Here is an 18,874-nt window from a genome sequence, read left to right as displayed (position 1 = left end):
TGCTATCTTAGACAACCCCACCCTTACATTGACGTGTTCTCCCCACCATGATAAAGGTGGAAAGTTTTCACGTAATCCATAGACACCAGTGAGGTTCACAAATCATTGAAGAAAAAAGGTTCAGAGCACTGTCTAGTGGGTCTAGATGACTGCAACTTTTTATGTTAAAATGCCTAGGATAGCACAAGGGTTACACAGTCTGAACAAAAACACGAAAGATATAAACATAAAAAAAGCCCTACGATTACATTAGTTGGCTTTTATCCACCCCCTCCCTCTACTGCAACCTTATTGTGGAGGCCCAGGGAAAGACCCAGGATGTCCCGCAGGAACCATGTCTCTCCACCTGCTTGGGAGCGCCTTGGGGTGACTTCAGCAGAGCTCCGAAAAGTTTCTGTGAAAGTAAATCTAAACATCTCTTTCAACTGCAGCCCCTGTGACTTGCCTTTGGATAAACAAATGATTGATGGAAGTTTTCAACACATCGTTCCCAACAGTAGCTTGAAATTCCTGTTTTTTCCAAGTAACCAGTCTTTTCTTGGGTAACTTTAGCTCATCCTTGTTTCCAAGACTACATAGGCTAATTGCTCTTCTTAGAAATGTATTTCATCATTTTAAATGGCGTGAGAGCAAAACTTGGCCTAACAGTTTTCGTTCTTTTCAATGTGCCCATCATTTAGCATTGCTTTTATCAAATTTTCTAATTTGTTAAAATCTAAGTTATTATTATTTTTAAGTTATTTTGGTTCAGTTGTTTTTGCTAATGTCACTTTCCTCTTTAGAAGAAAACTCCTTTTTTGGTCTTCACCAATGTCACAAATTTTATTTTATTTTATTTTGAAAAAATGATCTTGCATGGCAAATTTGCATGCTGTGACTTTTTGGTAAATTTCCAAGCATCAATTTCTTGTTCTACTGGTATTTATTTATTTATTTATTTTTTTTTTGGAGTTCGGCTCATAAAACCCTTCTCAAAGGACTGTTCTTTTCTTTTTCTACATTTTATTTCCTATGCATGTGCCCATAAACCTTCAAAATGTTCAAATTCCACCCCCTTTTTTTATCAGTTCACAAACAGGTTTGCATTAAATTGTGGATTTTTTTCTTCTTTAACAAAAATAAAACACAACTTGCCCTCAAACTGCTCTTGTAGTCTTAAAACACCTGAGAGTTCCCTTTTTGTTCTGGTTTGTTCAGACACATCACTTGCTGCTGGCAGTTGTTTCCTAATTCCTCGGCCAGACTTGCTGTTTGATAAAATCTATATTCCTCTGCATTTTGCAATATGTCACATTAACTCTTAAGTCACCCATAAGGTCTAGGATTAATTCTAAGAAGCAATCCCCTCACGACCAAGCCTAATGCCACATTTTTGGATTTATTGTTTCCTGCAAACCACTGCTAAACCACATGGATTATTTGCCCAAAGTGTGCTAGACAAACATGGAGGCGCTTGTCTCAAACCCTTTTAAAAAAATATTACAACCTCTCTTTGGAATGCACTTAACACAGTGAAATGCTCTATCCCTCTAAGTTACTTTAAAAGTTCAACTCAAAGAAAGAGACACTTTTATTCCCTACTACTTTTATGTGACTTCTTGTCTTGGTTGATACAATTTTGCAATTGTTCCTTTATTTTTTGGATATAGTTTTGTTTTAATGTCTAAACCTGAAAAGTTCTATTTCCAAAAACAGGTGATTTATTTTTATTTTTAACAAAGTATTTGGTTGATGCATGTGCAACGACTATTGCTTCTTTTAAATATACTTCCTGATTACATGTTTTTTCAAACCATAAAATTATTGCAAAAGAATACACAGTATGTAAATAAAACGTGTTATACTGAGCTCAACAGCACTTTATTTTTTATTACCCATAATGTAACTGAAATTTGACAGAAACAGCGTGTTCCATATAACTTCAGTCAAAACTGCAAGCATTTATTAATGGTCTGAACACTAAATCTAAGGCTCTAAATGCCTGCAGTTTGACACTCGAAACTCTAAGGTTACATTACATTTGTCTATTGATGTACAGGCTACCTTGTCACCACCTGTCCAAAAACCTCCAGGAAAAGAATTTTGAGATAAAAACATGTCAAATTTATCTGCCTATAGGTAGAAATGTGAGCATTCCTGGAAAGTATTACTTCAGTTGATGTTATTCCTAGAAGTGAGAAGTCTTGTTTCAACAGGCACAACCACCAAATTACCTGAACAAAGATGTTTTTTTTTATCTTAATCTTGAATGTCAAAAGGTAGCTGTTGCTATGCATCTGTTACCGTGTTATGTTATGAAAGCATTGTGGTGTAGTTTCAGTTCAGTGAAAAGTAAAAAAAACAAAACAAAGAAAAAGTCATTTTATGAAAGTCTCATAAAATGAAAGACCCGAATATTCTGTTTTTTCCACTATTTAAAATAAATGTTTTTAATAGATAAAAAGGGGAATGAATGAAAATGAAAAGCAAAACACACCAAGGTTAAGTTTGGACTGTTTTCCAATACAGGCAGATTTTTAAGGGGATATAAAGAGGATCACTGACTAAATAGATCATCCCAGGACCCAGACGGCGAACACTATAACTCTGCCTGTGTTCCTAAAACACCCCGAATACATCTGTTAGAGGATTGTGAAATATGAGAGAAGGCCAGGCAGGGATTGGGGAATGAATGCTAAAAATCACTCAGAGCCAGGCTTAAAAGACTAAAATGTTAGAGATAGTATGGAATGTCTTGGTTTAAGATAAAAGCCAGTCTAAGTTCTGCATCATCTGGTGTCTATAAACATATGTTCCTGGAGCTGGCAGCCCATAAAGTTTTCTGTATGCGATCCAAGGGTAGAAAGATAAATGTTTTTATGTTCTATTTTCTAGAAAGAAAGAAAAATTTGCATTGCTTGAATATTTCAAGGTGGTAAACATAGTTTTTATGTGAAATCCTTGGAGACAGACTGCTCAAAACAGAGATTTTTCTTTGGTAGTCCAACAAGCTAAAAAAAAGTGGTTTCCCTGTTTATAAGCTTTTTTATGCCATTATTGATCCATTCTGCATGCAGGTTATAGTTTTGTATGAGTAAATATCTCAGAACTGTTGTATTAGGTGTCAACATTAAAAAAATAAAGGTTTTGTGGTAAAAAGTTCTGCTTTTGTGCTGTACAGAAATCTAAAGTTTCTCTGAAATCCTCAAGTTCCCGTCTTCATTCCCTCGTCTCTAAGAAATGATGGTTTTATTAGTCACTAAATTTTATAATGATGACAGAATTCAAAGTGAATTTTGTAACCAGGAAAATGTGCTTTCAAGTGATCGTTGTGGGTGAGCCAGTGAAGTGACAGTTGGGGTGTGTAGCAGACAAACAAATCTGACGCCAGGTTTGCAGGATCTTATTGACACCAATATTCTGTACTTTGATAAAGTCAGCCCAATTAGGTTAGATAAGGGATCTACAGCACTATCAGGGAATCAAATGTAGTTTTGGTAGCAAGATGCTCGAAGTCCACCTGTTGTGTTCTAGTCAGCCCTCAGATTAAGGCTGATCTGGCCCCCGTGTGCAGAGAAGCGTTTGGGCAGCTGTTTGCAATGCAGAGACATTCAGAGTTGTTGAGTCCTTAGAAAATAACAAAACCTGAACTCATGAGTCCAGACCTTGACTGTATAAGAGAACTGGACTGAGTGACAACCTCCCCACTCGCAATCCAAATATGAACTACCTGCTGGCTCCAAGAAGCTGAAATCCCATAAGTCTATGGGATGCCCAGTTTAGTTTAGTCTGTTTCGTTTAGTCAGCTATTTTTTGACTGATTCTATGTGTTGTACTATTATTGAAGCCCGTTGAGACAACTGTGTTGTAATATTGGTTTAAATAAATAAAACTGAATTGAAACAGATTAAATTGTTGGAGTTGGGTATATTTTGAATTTTTGATCGCCCGATGTCTTTCACGAGACAGAACAAGCTAAACAACTCAAATAGAGCAAACTTGCCACAAAACTTCCGGTAAACAGATATTTTTAGGATGCATTGTTTTGATCCTCTCACCTTGAGGGAGAAATCTATTAAAAGTGAGCGTATTGAGACAGATAATCAACAGATCACCGTCTAAGCAAAGCTTTTAATTAAAAGGACTCAAAGAGATTTAGACCACTTTGCAAAGGTGAGTTAGATCATTTCCGAAACAGAACTTTATTTTTTAATTACTTTAAAATAGTTTGACATTTTTAATTTCTGTTTTTCATTGGATTTTTTTTAAATGAGACACCATGTCAACTAATCTAATAGAATATTCCAGAAATTAAATAAAATATTCAGCAACTCAATTTTCTTCCATGTTAAAATATTTTTTGCAATGAGTGGACATTTGAAAGGGTATGGGAGTAGTAACGGGTGTTTTGTGACCCTTTCCATAACTCTTTCCAATAGCTGATGGCCTTGCCTGAGTAAAGGTTTTGCAGAATCTTTTGGAATTGATTTTAAAACTTTTATCCACACAAAGCAAAAACTCAGATGATTTATATCTCATTTATATGCAGAAAATCTATAAACAATTGTGTTTCTTTTAAAACTCAAAATAGTATGTTAAAAGTGTTTATGTGCTAAGAGCGGTAGTAAAAATGTTAAAGAATCATCTTTTTGTGGTAATGTTATTGACCACAGATTTTTTTCCCCCTGAGGTTCTAACATATTGGGTTCCCTGCTGTTTGAGGGCTGTAAGCCTGGCTGTGGGCGTCGGCCATAACGCAGAGCTTTTTTTAAATTCTATTTACACTGTAAAGCCTTGCATTAGCGTGAGACACGCTCTCCTGTTCCAGCTGCAAAATAGTAAATGAAGTGGAGCCTAAAAGAGAAGAGTCTGACTGGTTTGTGCAGGAAGGAGTACCGGTACACAGCCGTTACACATACATGTGTGCAACTATGATTCTGGAAAAACGACACTGAGAAATTCCTGGAAGACACCAATTAGGTGTGCACTCAGGAATGTTCTCTTTCTTCTTCTCCCTGTTTTCCATCATGGATGTTTTCTCTTCTTAGATTAGTTTTTCAGTTATTATATCAGTTTCATCTTAACTTTAAAGTAAATTATTTTAACATTGTTTGTACAAATTGTGCACTGTTTAAATCACTATCTGTAATCATTGTGGTATCCTATAATCATCAATGTGTGATTTTCTTTTAACTTTAATATTTTAAATGAGACTTTTTGTTAAAAATCTTTAAAAGTTGTATGCACATAGCCACCAATTCACAGATTTTCTGCTTCATCACTTATATTTTCAGTTTAATCACAGTCTATTAAAGCTAATAAGATGCATCATCTGAAGTCAAAGTGTTGACTTCTCTTCAATTGTGGGAGTATGACACAGTATCGGTGTTGTTAAAAGCCCTCAATGGGATTCAGTTCAAAGAATGATCCATGTTTTGATTTCTCAGAAACCAAAGCAAGTTGAATTCTCAATGTGAAACCATGATCTGAGTTTGGAATCCTTTCTTTTTGTCAGAACTTGTCTTTACCACGAATTGGCTTCCTGTAACTTCCAAAACTCTATAATGACTAAATAAACACAGGAAGCAACCCAGAGTGAAGCAGGCAGCTTTAAAAAACAAAAATCACATTTATGATGCTAATCTGTTTCATTTGTCCTGTAAAATTATATCTTTTTGACTTATCTAAACCCGAGATGGCCCCATGCATCATGTTTGAGCGTGTTGACTCTCCCATTCCATTTGTTAGAGTAGAGTTTGACAGCGTCTACTATTCAAAGAAAAAAACGGGCGTGCACACGCCTACAGGGAGATGGAATCGGCCTCTGAAAGTAACAAAAAAGTGTTTTTAACTTGAAAATCCTCCACTTTATTTTCCAGTAACAGAAAAACAAAGTGGCCGGGATAGGCTAGGGCAGCCCTGTGACCCTGAAAGGGATAAACAGAAGAAGATGAATGAATGAAAAAAGAAGAAAGACTAGTCATGTAGTAAAACTAGTCATGTAGTAAAACACTCCATGGTCTGGTCTGGTATGTTCCTTAGAAAAAAACGTTTTTTTTTGCATGTTCATGATGAGCTGGATAAAAATGAATGGGTTTATATATGTATGAATTCTACGTGGATTTGTAAGAAAATGAACCCGGTGCATGCTTCTGCAAGTCCTTTGGTGTGGGATTTTCACCTGGCAATGAGAAATTGTCAGCCAAGGTTATATAAAACAAACTTAGACTTTAGAGTTGCACAACCTGAACAGCTGTGTGGAACACAATAATGAAAGGTAGAAAACAAAAGCTGATGTTTCCCCCAGGATTGAGTTCAAGCCAGTGTGGGGTTTGTTTGCTCCATCTTTTGATCACAATATCTTTTTGTTAAGTTTATAAAGTTAAAAATGTCTGATTCTGTGAAAAGTAGTACTTTCTTGGTTTTTACATCTTTGACTGTATATGAAAACTGCACAGAGTGAGTGTGATGCCCATAGAAAATGAGTCACTTTTGGCTTGAACCAAATTAAGTCAACTCAGTGGCATTTTGTTTGTGATATGGGCGCCTCCATGTTGGAGTCAGACAATGTCGGTAAACAGCAATTTGTCCGAGTCGGACTGAGTCAAAGATTCTATGGCAACCACTCTCGACAATCAGAAGTGAGCTCGTTGAAAGTCCCAAACCCCTTATCACTTGTAAGTGGGCTCGGGAGAATCTGTGAATCGAACATTTTGAACGTTCATTGAATTACCAGCAGGTTATTCAACTCATAAAACAAGACTGGTTATCCTGAAAGGTATAACAGATATTTTGGCTTCTTGGAGGCAGCAGGCAGTTCCTGTTACGAGCGCCAGGAGGGAGGGGTCTCTCAGTCCAGTTGTCACATACAGCCAATGGTTCACAATGAAAATACAAAGTGCCAGTCAGGGTAAGGGCCACTATATCTTAAATAAATAAAAACTAAACCTAAACAAACATGGAGAGTTGACTTGTGAGATTTACTGGGCAACAGATTAACAGAGGGCTAGCAGAGTATGTGGTGCATAAATAACCAAACCTAATAAATTATAGGTTTCGGGATCTGGCTCTGGACACACTTCTTTTGTAAAAAAAAAATTTCCAGTATTTTTCTAGTTCCTTAAACTTCTGTTTTCCTGGTTGGAAAACAGGCAGATGTTTGGGCTTCATGCTGCAACATTTCACACTTTGCCCTCGGGGTTTTAAAACTCTTTTTCTTTTGTTCTGGAAGTGAACACCTGCAGTTCTGCTACGCATGTCAATTGAAGGACTTTTTTTTTTTACCTTTCTCAATGGAAAGCTACAGCCACTTAGACTCATGTTGGACACATTTTTTCAAATTTCACAAAAAAGAAAAAGAGGACACTTTCAAGTTCATGGGCGACAGTGGCTCAGGCGGTTGAGCAGGTCGTCCAGTGATTGAAGGATCAGCGGTCCGATCCCCGCTCCCCCCAGCCAACTGTCATTGTGTCCTTGGGCAAGACACTTCACCCTCCTTGCCTCCAGTGTGGCTCCACTGGTGTGTGAATGTGTGTTAATGTCCCGGTGATGGTATGAGGGGCCGCAGGCGCAAACTGGCAGCCACACCTCTGTCAGTCTGCCCCAGCAGCTGTGGCTACATCAGTAGTTACCATCACCAAGTATGAATGAGGAGTGAATGATTATGAATGAATATGATTAATGGACACACTGTAAGCGCTTTGAGTGTCTAAAAAAGCGCAGATAAATCCAATCCATTATTATTATAATTATTATTAAGTTAAGACAGTTCGAATTAAATTACAATTTAAATGACCACATCAGATTTTTTGTCAGTAGATCTAACACCATCATCTGCTTGAGAGCCTCTGCAGAAGTTGTTCAAAACCATGTGGTTTGCAGATGATGCCCCTCCCGCTTGAGTGATGGATCTCTTTAGAGGAGGTTATTCAAAACAGAAGGAGAAACACACTCGGCACGGACTTGCACAACTCCACTATGTCTTCAAGTATCACTTAGTATCTCATTTATTAAACTTTTACAACCCCTTCATGCATGCCTGAGTTAATTTTAAATCATAAATCATATAAAACATATTCTTAAAGGTGAGTGTAAATAAATTGAGATCCAAGATTTCAAAGTATATTGCAAATTACCAATACTGATACGTGGCAAGAAAGGGTTAAGTCAATTTAATGAAATAGAACAGAAATCGACACATGTATTTTGATTTTAATTGCACTACGTTATATTCAAATTGTTTTCTTACAAACATGATATTTATTTTAATGGCGTCAGTAGGAGGTTATGCAATAACAAGGCATGACACAAGTTGACAATGTGTGTTTTCCATGACACAGTGTAGTTTGTTATGTAATGTGGTGGTTTTTTACACAAGAGGAATTACCCCCCCCCCCCCCCCCCAAAAAAAAAAAAAAGAGAAATTAGTTTGTGAAGTTATTGAGAAAAATATGTGAGAAGCAAAATGTAAAGATAAATGAAGACAAAGTCTGTGATCCACTCAGATGATGACAGTTTTTGAAGCAAAACTAGCAAGAAACATAGAGAATCAACTGTAAGGCAGCATATACTAGTAGTAGTTGGAACTGACGTATGTATTAAAACCAAAAGCAGAAGCTGCTGCAGAGAAACTAAGAAAGAAAACCAAACAGTTTGGCTCAAATGTAAACAAAATGTTTTAATAGCTTTCTTTTTGGATTCTGTTGCAATTTATCTTTATATAAAATGTTGAAGAACACATTTCAGACTCTGTAGAATGGACAAAAGTAAGTAATTACCGTAAATAGTGGTCTTTAAGGATTTGCTACTGCACCGGCAGACCACAAACAAATGAGCAATTTGAATTCCATGTGGAAATGTCACAGATGAGGATGAGGATGCCTCACCAATCCTAAACCTAAACCTGTTAAATAAGACTATCTGTAGATGCTGTTTGGCACCAGACTGAAACTCCTCAAAAAATAAAATTTAGTTCCGAAAAAGAACTTTAACTGCTTAAAAACAACATTTTTGAACTTTGATTAAAAAGACAAATTGGAAACAGGTCTAAATTGAGCTAAAACAGAGTAATCAAGGTGAGGTTTATCAATAAGAGGCTTAACCAAAGCATTCTTAAAGGCAGATGGGACAACTCCAGAACTTAAAGAAGTGTTAATAATAGACAGATAATCTGACAAAGATGAACTGAAAACCAGACTTTGAGGTGACCCCAAACTGCTATGGATTATTACCCATGAAACCATGTGTAGAGAAAACATGAAACCTTCAAACAGAACATCAGTTGGATCAGATAAACAATGTTGTGGAGCAAGAGCAACCAAGCCTCACAGAAGTGAGTTAATGTGATAAAAAAAAAGCAAGAATGTGATAAAAATCTAATCTGGAGGCAAAAATGAGAAACAAACAATGAGGGAAATGCTACGCCAAGTATCATGTCAGACCAGTAACTGCTAATGTACCTGATGTTCCCCTTTTCACACAGTCTTTTGGTTATATATGCACCTGTTTTAAATACACATTTATTTACCTTGGTACTGTATATGCTTACAGATACTTCACTTTTGTTACTGGTGTGAACAGCATCCTGGAGGAACCCAGAAACGACAACAGGTGATGAGAAAAAAAAAGTTGCACATCTTATGTTTGTATTGTTAGAGACAGGTCCTGCAAGAAAATCAGTCTGGAGTTGATTAAGCATGGAGAGGCGTGGTGCATAGGGTTGGTCCGATTCTAACCTGGCAAAAAAAGAAAAAAAGTCCTCTCATCTGAGCTATATAAGAAGAGCCCCATCCTCTCTGTCTCACAGTATCTTAGGAGCGCTGCATACCTGATCTGTGTGTCTCCTCTCAGCAACTACAAACATGAGTCGTCAAAAGATCATATTGGACAAACTAGCGCGGACCTTTCAGATCCGCAACAAGTTGCTTCGTCAGTCTCTTGCAGAATGCCTCGGGACCCTCATCCTTGTGGTAAGTCCATGTGATCCAAGATCCCAGCTGGTAGTTAAACTGTTGGAAACCACTTTGTTCATAGACTTAGAACTTTACTTCTAGGATCAAAACTTACTTGTATTTCTTTTTTCTTTTTTGTGGTAAACATATATGTCAAAATAAGAACAGAAAATATTTTCTGTAATTAGGATCTTTGTTACACAGATGTGTACATAGAATGTCGCCATCCTACACATCAAATGAAAGCTGTAGAGAGTTTAGAATCTCCTGAGTGTATGCAACTTCTGCATCCTGGGGGTTTTCCTTCCTTTTTGCAAATATTCAATTAACCTTTTGTTTTTTATTCCTCTTCATGACAGTATAATGTGATGTCACGTTTGTTTGCACGGGCAAAATGAATGGAATTTAGCAGCAATACAGACTTCAGAGAGAAACCTTTGAAAAGTGAGCAGGTTCTCTGTCCGTGTCTAAATGCACTCTTGCTGAAACTTGCTGAGAGAGAACAAACAGCTTCAGGTGGCTCCAGGCTGTGAGTGATGTGAAACACATTTAAAGTCTCCCTGTTATTTGCAAAAAATATTAGATGTAAGATCCTAAAGGGGAAAACAACTGTTTTCTTGACATGGCAGGAAGCATGCTTGTGAAAAATACAAATTTTTCCATACCATAAATAGATTTCTTTATAACTTATAAATCCTACAAACAAAGTATTGTTAGGTTTCATCATGTATCTTTTTTGTTTTTATGAAAAGAACTGTGAAAAGCGTGCACAAAAAGGAACTGTGCTCATCTTTCACACATACACCACAAAGAGGATGTTTTTAAAAGGGCTTGTGGGATACGCTGAGTTTTAAACAAAAAAGCTGAAATTCTAGAACAACCATTAGCTTTGTGTAAATGTCCAGAAGCTCAGACACAAGATGACAAAGATTTATTACGCAATGGCCAACGCAGAAACACAGCACGTCAATCCTCAGGGTTGAGCCTTCACATAGCTGACATGTTAATAACAGGGAAAGTCAGTAGCAGAACAGTAAGTATCACATTGCTGACATACTTTGGCATGTTCTCACTTCCTCTGTCACAAATGCCAGAGGTTGATCATAGACTGAATTATTGTGTGTAGATGTGTTTGTTCTATCTCTTTTTTTTTTAGCTTTGTTTTAAATGAAATTGGTAATTCTATAAAAAATAAAAAAAACACTTAATGCAAGTGTCATTGTTCAGGGTGTGTGCGGGTGTGTCCATTTAGACCTGCATTTTTCTGACTCACTTATTACATCTAAGAAACAGATCATTGACATTTTTCTTATAAGGTTAAAGTTGGGAACTGGAAGAATAAAGAATTTGAAGAGAACATTTTTTAACACTCTCTTTTTGAAACAAGCATGTTTTTTTTCTGCTTCAGAAGAGAGAAGCTTTGGGGCGCTAGCACCTCCTATTCTGTTCACACAGATTAGACTTTTAAGTCTGAGACAACTGTGAAGTGTGTCTCAGTGGGCTGGCTCAAGGTTTCTTTTTATAAGCTCTCTAACTGAGCTCAAAGTCAGTACAAGCTGTTTGTGACAGAACTACACTGAGAGATTTGTCGCCAGCTGAGGGAGAGCCTCAAGTAAAGTTAAACTAACTACAACATCATGGCAGCCTCACAGCAGGCCTGTTCTACAGGCAACCTCAGCAGAACAATACATGAACTTTAGATTTTATGACAGATTTAGGAACCTTTCCAGTGTAACATAATCTAAGTAAGAGGAGAATTAGTAAATCCAGGGAAATGGACCTTCGTCTGTAATTTAACACATCTGACATGATGAACTGGAGTCACTGCCCTTTACTTGAAAGCCTCTGTGGGGACAAAAAGCTCCTGTTTTTATCAGTCTCTTCTACGGCTCCGTACTCTTCTGAGTTGCAGGGGCTTAAAAGCTTTTTATGTGTTTCTTGGGCAGGAATTTTTACCAACTTTATTTTTGTACATTTTTTCGGTTGGTCAAATTGTTGTTTTATCTTTATTGCACAAGCAATAAAGTTTTGGCATGACATTACTGTTATGACCACCAACAGCTACCCAGTGCATCCACAAATCTGAGCAAATGTTTGAGGCACATCTATCCTCTAGGCTTACACGGGATATGTTTTTCATAAAAAAGAGATAGATGGACTTATGGACAGATGGACAGACTGTAAACAACAGGATTTATGTTTTATTTTCTACATTTATAGTCTAACGTGTGTTTCGTTGCGTGACACCTCAATCCAAAAACCGAGACAGACAATCCAACTTAAGATTTATTTATGGTCCTTTTGCTCAGTAAGGGCCAGTTTTGGCTTGGAATGGTCCAGGCTGAGCCTAGATCATAAACAGCCCTCAGGCGCCGGGCGTCCTCAGTGTGGTTGCCTTAAGCTTAACCTCAACATATGACTTGTGTGGTCTAACTGAAATTCACCCCTACTTTTTCAATGCGGACAAAGAAAAACTAAGAAGGATTCACCTATTTTGACTGTTGACAAAGAAAAGAGCAAAACATTCAATAATTTCCCACCAAGTATGATAATTCTGTTATAGTTCTGCACTCAGAAACTGTGGTGCTGTCTGATTGTAGACACAGACTTGTTTACCTCTGAATAAAGCAGTCCAAAAACTATTTTGAGCTTTTTTATATTTCAAATTATTCTCAGATTAGGTGCTGTTTGATTTTAACATAAAATATTTTTAAATTTAGCAAAACTGAATGTATTATTAGATGGAAAAAAATGAACAAAATTTGCTATTTTAGCAAACAATTGCTAAAACAGCTCAGGATAACTCCAGATTTTTGTTTGACAGAAGCTGTATTGAAAGCAGAAAACACTGTTAACATTATTTTACTAAACCCATTTGTTTTGTCTTCCAGATGTTTGGCTGCGGTGCCTGTGCACAGCATGTGCTAAGTGAAGGCAGCCATGGCCGTTTCATGACGGTTAACTTTGCGTTCGGCTTTGGGGCCACCTTAGGCATCCTGGTGTGTGGCCAGGTGTCAGGTATGCTAAGATGATTTCTTTGCCAAGACACGACCTAGAGTAACAAGAAAGTAAAAACACAATCCAGTACTGTTATTATTATAATATTTTGGATGAATTTTAAACAATATCCTGTATTTATTGACATCCTCTCATCTTTGTTGCAGGCGGCCATCTGAATCCTGCAGTGACCTTTGCCCTCTGCTTGCTTGGGAGAGAGCGCTGGAGAAAGTTCCCCATGTATTTCCTCTTTCAAACAATTGGAGCTTTCTTTGGGGCTGCCATCATTTTTGGCATGTATTATGGTAAGGACAAGCTCCAAGGGAGGAGTTTTTAGAGGTCTTGCAACATGCAGTTTTAAAAGTGTTGCTGTTTTGCACCTGTTTGCTATGCTTCGTTCTTTGTGTGTTTCTAGATGCATTGTGGGACTTTCCTGAGAGTTTTAACATGAATGTGACCAGTCCCACTGCGGGCATCTTTTCCACTTACCCAGCAAAACATCTGACCCTGCTTAATGGCTTCTTTGATCAGGTAATTTGAGATAATGACATGAGTTTTCTCTTAAAATGTAACATTTACAGCGGTAGATCATAAAACACACTGTGTCCACCACTTGTCTATCTTTTCAACAGTTTATTGGCACATCAGCACTGATTGTTTGCATTCTGGCTATTGTGGATCCCTACAATAATCCCATCCCTCAAGGGCTTGAGGCCTTCACTGTGGGATTTGTGGTTTTGGTGATTGGGTTGTCTATGGGCTTTAACTCTGGCTACGCAGTCAATCCTGCCAGAGACCTCGGACCTCGTATTTTCACCGCCATGGCAGGCTGGGGGATGGAAGTTTTCACGTAAGTCCTCACAATTGAAACATATATTTGTTTTATTTTTGACTTACCATTCCTTGATGATCACCTTTTTTTTTCTTTTCTGCCAACTCCACAGAGCCAGAGATGGGTGGTTCCTGATACCGATCTTTGCTCCTTTCCTTGGCGCCATTTTTGGTACGATGATCTACCAGTTAATGGTTGGTTTCCATGTGGAGGGAGAAGTTCGTGACAAAAGAGAAAAAATGGAGGAACAAAATGTCAAGCTAACAAATGTTACATCAAAGGAGGACAACAAAGAACTCTACTGAGTTTCACCAAGACATACATAGACGATTGAAAACAATTCCATGTAAATAGTTTCACAACCCTTTTTAAATACTTTTTTAAAACCACTCAAACTGCCTATTTGTCAGATTGATCATTTCAACTTCTGTATTCTGTTAAATATCTTGGTAACATACACTCTTGTTGAAATTGTTATGTACAGTATAAATAGAAAACCAAAATACGAAAAAGTTGAATAATTTTTTCTGCTTCACAGTGTCTGTAAGTTTAAATAGCAATTTGCAATTCTTATTATTTGTTTTATATGGAGTTATCAATGCATCATACAGGTGTCTGTCCCTGCAAGGTTATTTTAATCCTTATCAGGTAATCATTTTACACATTTGCAATAGGTTTATTCATTAGAAAAAAATACAAATAAAAAAATCAAATGTTTTTTAGAAATACAAGAAATAAAACAAAGAACTTTAAAAAAATATATTTTTAAAAGGTCCCTCTTTAAAAGAGGACATCTATCCCTTTTGATATTAATAATGAAACCAAAGTGAGAATACAAAATAAATCAACTGAGCTCTTATAATAAAAGTTTATTTTTAAATATAAAATGTTAACCATTTGACATACCTTTTTTATCCATACTTGCAAGCCAAATTACTTAAAGTTGGATAAAAAAAAGAGAAAAAGGTAAAATAGTTTTAGTCCTATCTGGGTGATGTAATTAGCTCACCAAGTGCTAAACAAAGTGACAGAGTAAACTATGTTGTTAATGAAGAAATCTGGAAAACAGCTGAAGAAGACAAGAAAAAGCTTGGATTTTTGACTACATTTACTTATGGACAACTAAATCTGAGAGGCCGCATGACAACAGCATAAGGAAAAAGAAAGGGGTTGGATTAATTGAGAAAAAAGTCTGAGAGATAAAGTTATTACGATGCAAATACTATGACAACTAAAAGCAACAGGCAGTCATGATAAAAATGAATAGTTTGGAATTTGTGTGTATTGCTGTGTTCATTTGTGACTTTAAATTTTCATTACCCGATAAAACGACTTCCTGTTTACTTTGGCTTGTTTTATAGCTTCCGGTGCTTTTTTAGGAGCTTTTGGTTTTTGCTGTAGTTTGTTCTTAAATGCGCTTTGTTGCTCCGTTACATAATTTGTGCTGTTAATTTTGTAAAAGCTTTGCTTTTTTACCTGGATCTAGACATGCCCCTTTTGTGTGTTGATGCTACCTTAAATGTTTATATCTCATCAGAATATGTAAACTTTTATAGACAGTTTCAAACTTATTGCGACCTATTGACATACTTGCTAACTGTAGATTCATGGTTGGTTGCAAAACTGTACTGTGAGAGCTTGTGTTTTGTGCAAAGGCTATGCTTTTTCCCCCAAAAAATAAACTTCTGCTCTTTTGTTGTACCATGAATGGACCTTCCATTACTCTTTTGTAATCTGATTTTCTCTTCTTTGTCAGAACTTCCTCTTGTTAGACCTTTGTATTCAGATTACATCTGATATTAAAAGGCTTACCTATCTTTTTGCAAGATATGTTTTCTGACAAGGTTCCCTTCAAGAAGGGTTATGTAAAATAAATAAATAAATAAATACATAAAAAAAATGAAATCTTGCAATGGAACCAAAAGTGTTTTTTAGAAACAGAAATTCAGATGCAGGTTCAGTTGAAAGGAGGATTTCTGATAACCTGACGTTTGTTGGCTTTTACCAAGCAGCAAGCCCAAACCAGAGCTGGCTTCAGTGAGGCTCATAAATCAGATCAAATCTAGGACTAACATTAATTCTAAAGCAATTATCTGCCCATACCTTCCATCATTCATTGACAAAGAGGAATATTAACATGTGTTCCCTTATCCAGCTTCATGTGCCTGGTCATGTTTTGCTATTCACTATAATAAGTACCTTTTAGTGGGACAAAGTTAGCTGCCAAGTTGGAAAGTACAGCTCTGATATTATTCAAGCCCTTCTCACAGGTCTTGGCAGGTCAACTTGACTGCTTTACTGCTTACCTGGCAGAGTCTTTGTAATATGAACGTCACTTGTTAAAAACGTGTCTTTTCCTGCTACTGCAGCTTTAAAAATCCCAGCTGTAAGAATAAGTTAGGGTATTGCCAAAATTAATAATGTGTTTTGTCAAAAGTATAGTTAGAAGTGGATCCATTTTTTTTCTTTGTTTCTGTTTTTTCTATTTTCCACTTGTTCTGTCCAGCTAAAGAACATGCAGATTTTAGCTGAGTGCTTCTTCTGATGGACCTGTTTTACTTTTACAATCCAAGTTGTGTGAAACTTCCTCGAGTGTTTGATAAACCCCTTTTGTATATGGAGCTGAACATTATTGGTTGAGATTTTTTTAATGTCACAGGTAAATTGCATGACTTAATTCTCACATACACACACACTGACAAACGGCATATTCTCGACTATTTACAGCTTTTACGTCTAATGATGGAGGACTTGTCTCACAGGGCACACTGACCAAAATTAACTCATGCACACAGATGGGCACAGACAGGATTTCCATATCCAACATTCTTGGAGAGGCATGTAAAAACATTACCCATGCCCATATTTGTGCCAAAGTGAAAAAGCAGGTGGGTTGAATGTATGTGCTTCTTAGAGTTGATCACACTGAATGCTCCAGCAGAAGCAGGAGGCCCGGCACCCCAGACCTCAGAGTCCAGAGTCCATGGCGCAGCGGCCCGGCCGATTCAGGCATCCAAGAGCCCCCCCAACAGACAAGAGCCTCAGGAACAACTACCCCCCCCCCCCCCCCCCCCACTAGACCCCCACAACGGAGACAGAGGACAGGATCTGGCAACCCCCTGGCCGAGGATCAGGAAGAACAGAGAGCGTGCAGAGCAGGAGCCCCACCCCGAGGTGCTCCAGGCCCAGACCCAAGCCCCAACCACATGAGACTCATGCCAGCACCCAGATGAGAGGCACAGCACCACCCAGGAGTCCTGAGCCCACACCTGCTGCGGATCTAACTTGAAACGAACAATATGTGTGAATGCTACCTCAGACGTTGTGTTCCTCTGTTGGTCACCTTACCAGGTGTTGATAGTTCGATTGATGACACTTTCTTTTTTTCCTTGTTTCTTTCAGTGGCTTGGCGTTTAGCATCTTTTATTTTGCAGGTTTGAGGGAAGTCTGCTTTTTTTCTTTTCATTCAGGGGGTGTTTTGTTTGTTGTGTTGCCATTGGCTCTCCCTGAAGTTGAGATGCTAATAAATGAAACTTTTTTATTTACCGGTATCTCCTTTATCTCCAGTTGTTTATTGTATTTTTGTTTAAACACATAGTTGTCCTGTCACCTGCACGATGGGGCCTAGTTTGGGGGAAACAGTGAATAATGCACATATTGCTGAAAACACCGTCTGTGCCACACCTCTCTGTTTTTTTCCCAATAACAAGCCTGTAATCTTTACATCCTGTGACAGTGGACATGTCTAGACACCATGCAAATGTCATGTATTAAAAAAAGGTTTCTGTTTTTCAAAACAGCTTTCTAAAAAAATTAAATGCAGCACCTTGAAAGCTGTAATGATGAGTAAGCTTGTTGGCACAGAGACCTAAAACATGTAAAAACTTTTACTCTGTCCCCGAGGCCATTCTTGTTGGTTCTAGAATTTTATCAAAGCATTTAAACCTGCACTTATATAAGAACAAGATGACTGATAGATCAGCGTAGACAAGAGAGCATGGTAGAATCCATTAATTAAGAATCCATGTAAATATATTTAGCTAACAAACTGATAATCAGTGTTTTTTAACAAAAATAATTGAGGATATCTTTGACAAGATCAAACAGCTTCCAGCCTGTGTCTTATGGAGTAGTAAAATGTTTCTCGCATGGCTGTGTGGACATAATTGAATGTTAATAAACACTTCAGGCAACAGTGCCATGTGTGTGCCATGTGTGATGTTACGTCCAAAGCTTTAAGCCGCTTTCACACCTTGCTGTGAGTTTGTTTCCTCAGATAAGCTTCTTCATGTAACAGGAGCTCCTCTGAACCCTGTGTGGGCCAGAAAAGACAACTCTGGTTCACTAGACCATGAATAACCCTTCAAATACAAGTGAACTCTGGTACAGTTAACTACAGTGTGAATGCACACAGACATTATGTAGTCTGTGTGAATTCCCCAACTTCATGTAGTCTAATGAGAGGACAGGAACATGACAAATCCCACAATGCAAATCTGAAGAAGCACAGTCTATCAAAAGGTTGAATAGCCTACGACAGTGTTCCCCCGTTTATTCGTGTTTAAATATTTGCAGTTTCACGTATTCGCAAACTTGAGTCCTCCGGTTCATCACAAAAAATCAGCTCAAGACGCATTTATGAGACTTTTTGCGTCTAAAAGAAGGTGGTGCGGAGGAGGAGGGGAGCTGAGATGAGTAGCATGCTGCCCCGTCGGCTTCCTTTTCGGCTGCTAAAGAATATTTCACAGCTATTTCCACCGGTTCCTGACTTGCTATTACCAAAGTTTCTGCCCCTGCACAGAGAATTGGTTTCAGCTGACTCAGAAGCAGCTGGAAAACATCCTGAAAAGCTGAGGAAGATGATTTGATGATGATGTTTAAAATGGAAAAAGTACAAGCTCCTTGTTTTAAGACACAGAGAGACACTCCTAATCTGTGTTATAAATTACACTACAGTACTCTATTGCTCTGAATAAAAAAAAAAAAAAAAAAACTCTTTATGTTAGGCAACATTCCGATGTTCTTTAATAAATGTTTAAAAAGCATCAGAAGTGTTTCAGAAATGTTTTTGATGAGTAAGGATCGGTGACGGACATTCTTTGTGCGGGGATGAGGT

The 18,874-nt window shown here is 37.6% G+C and overlaps 1 protein-coding gene across 1 annotated transcript; it reads left to right on the top strand.

The window, feature by feature from the left end:
- Positions 1-9,527: 9,527 nt before the first annotated feature.
- Positions 9,528-15,466, top strand: aqp3a (aquaporin 3a). The gene is made up of 6 exons (XM_004072457.5): positions 9,528-9,947; positions 12,821-12,947; positions 13,094-13,231; positions 13,342-13,457; positions 13,559-13,776; positions 13,871-15,466. The coding sequence occupies exons 1-6, from the start codon at positions 9,840-9,842 to the stop codon at positions 14,061-14,063; spliced, it is 900 nt and encodes a 299-aa protein (XP_004072505.1). The 5' UTR covers positions 9,528-9,839; the 3' UTR covers positions 14,064-15,466.
- The last annotated feature ends 3,408 nt before the right edge of the window (positions 15,467-18,874 follow it).

The sequence above is a fragment of the Oryzias latipes genome, chromosome 9, assembly GCF_053564925.1.
Source record: "Oryzias latipes strain Hd-rR chromosome 9, Olatipes_Hd-rR_3.1".
Taxonomy (NCBI): Eukaryota; Metazoa; Chordata; class Actinopteri; order Beloniformes; family Adrianichthyidae; genus Oryzias; species Oryzias latipes.
This window is presented reverse-complemented; position numbering and strand designations above follow the sequence as displayed.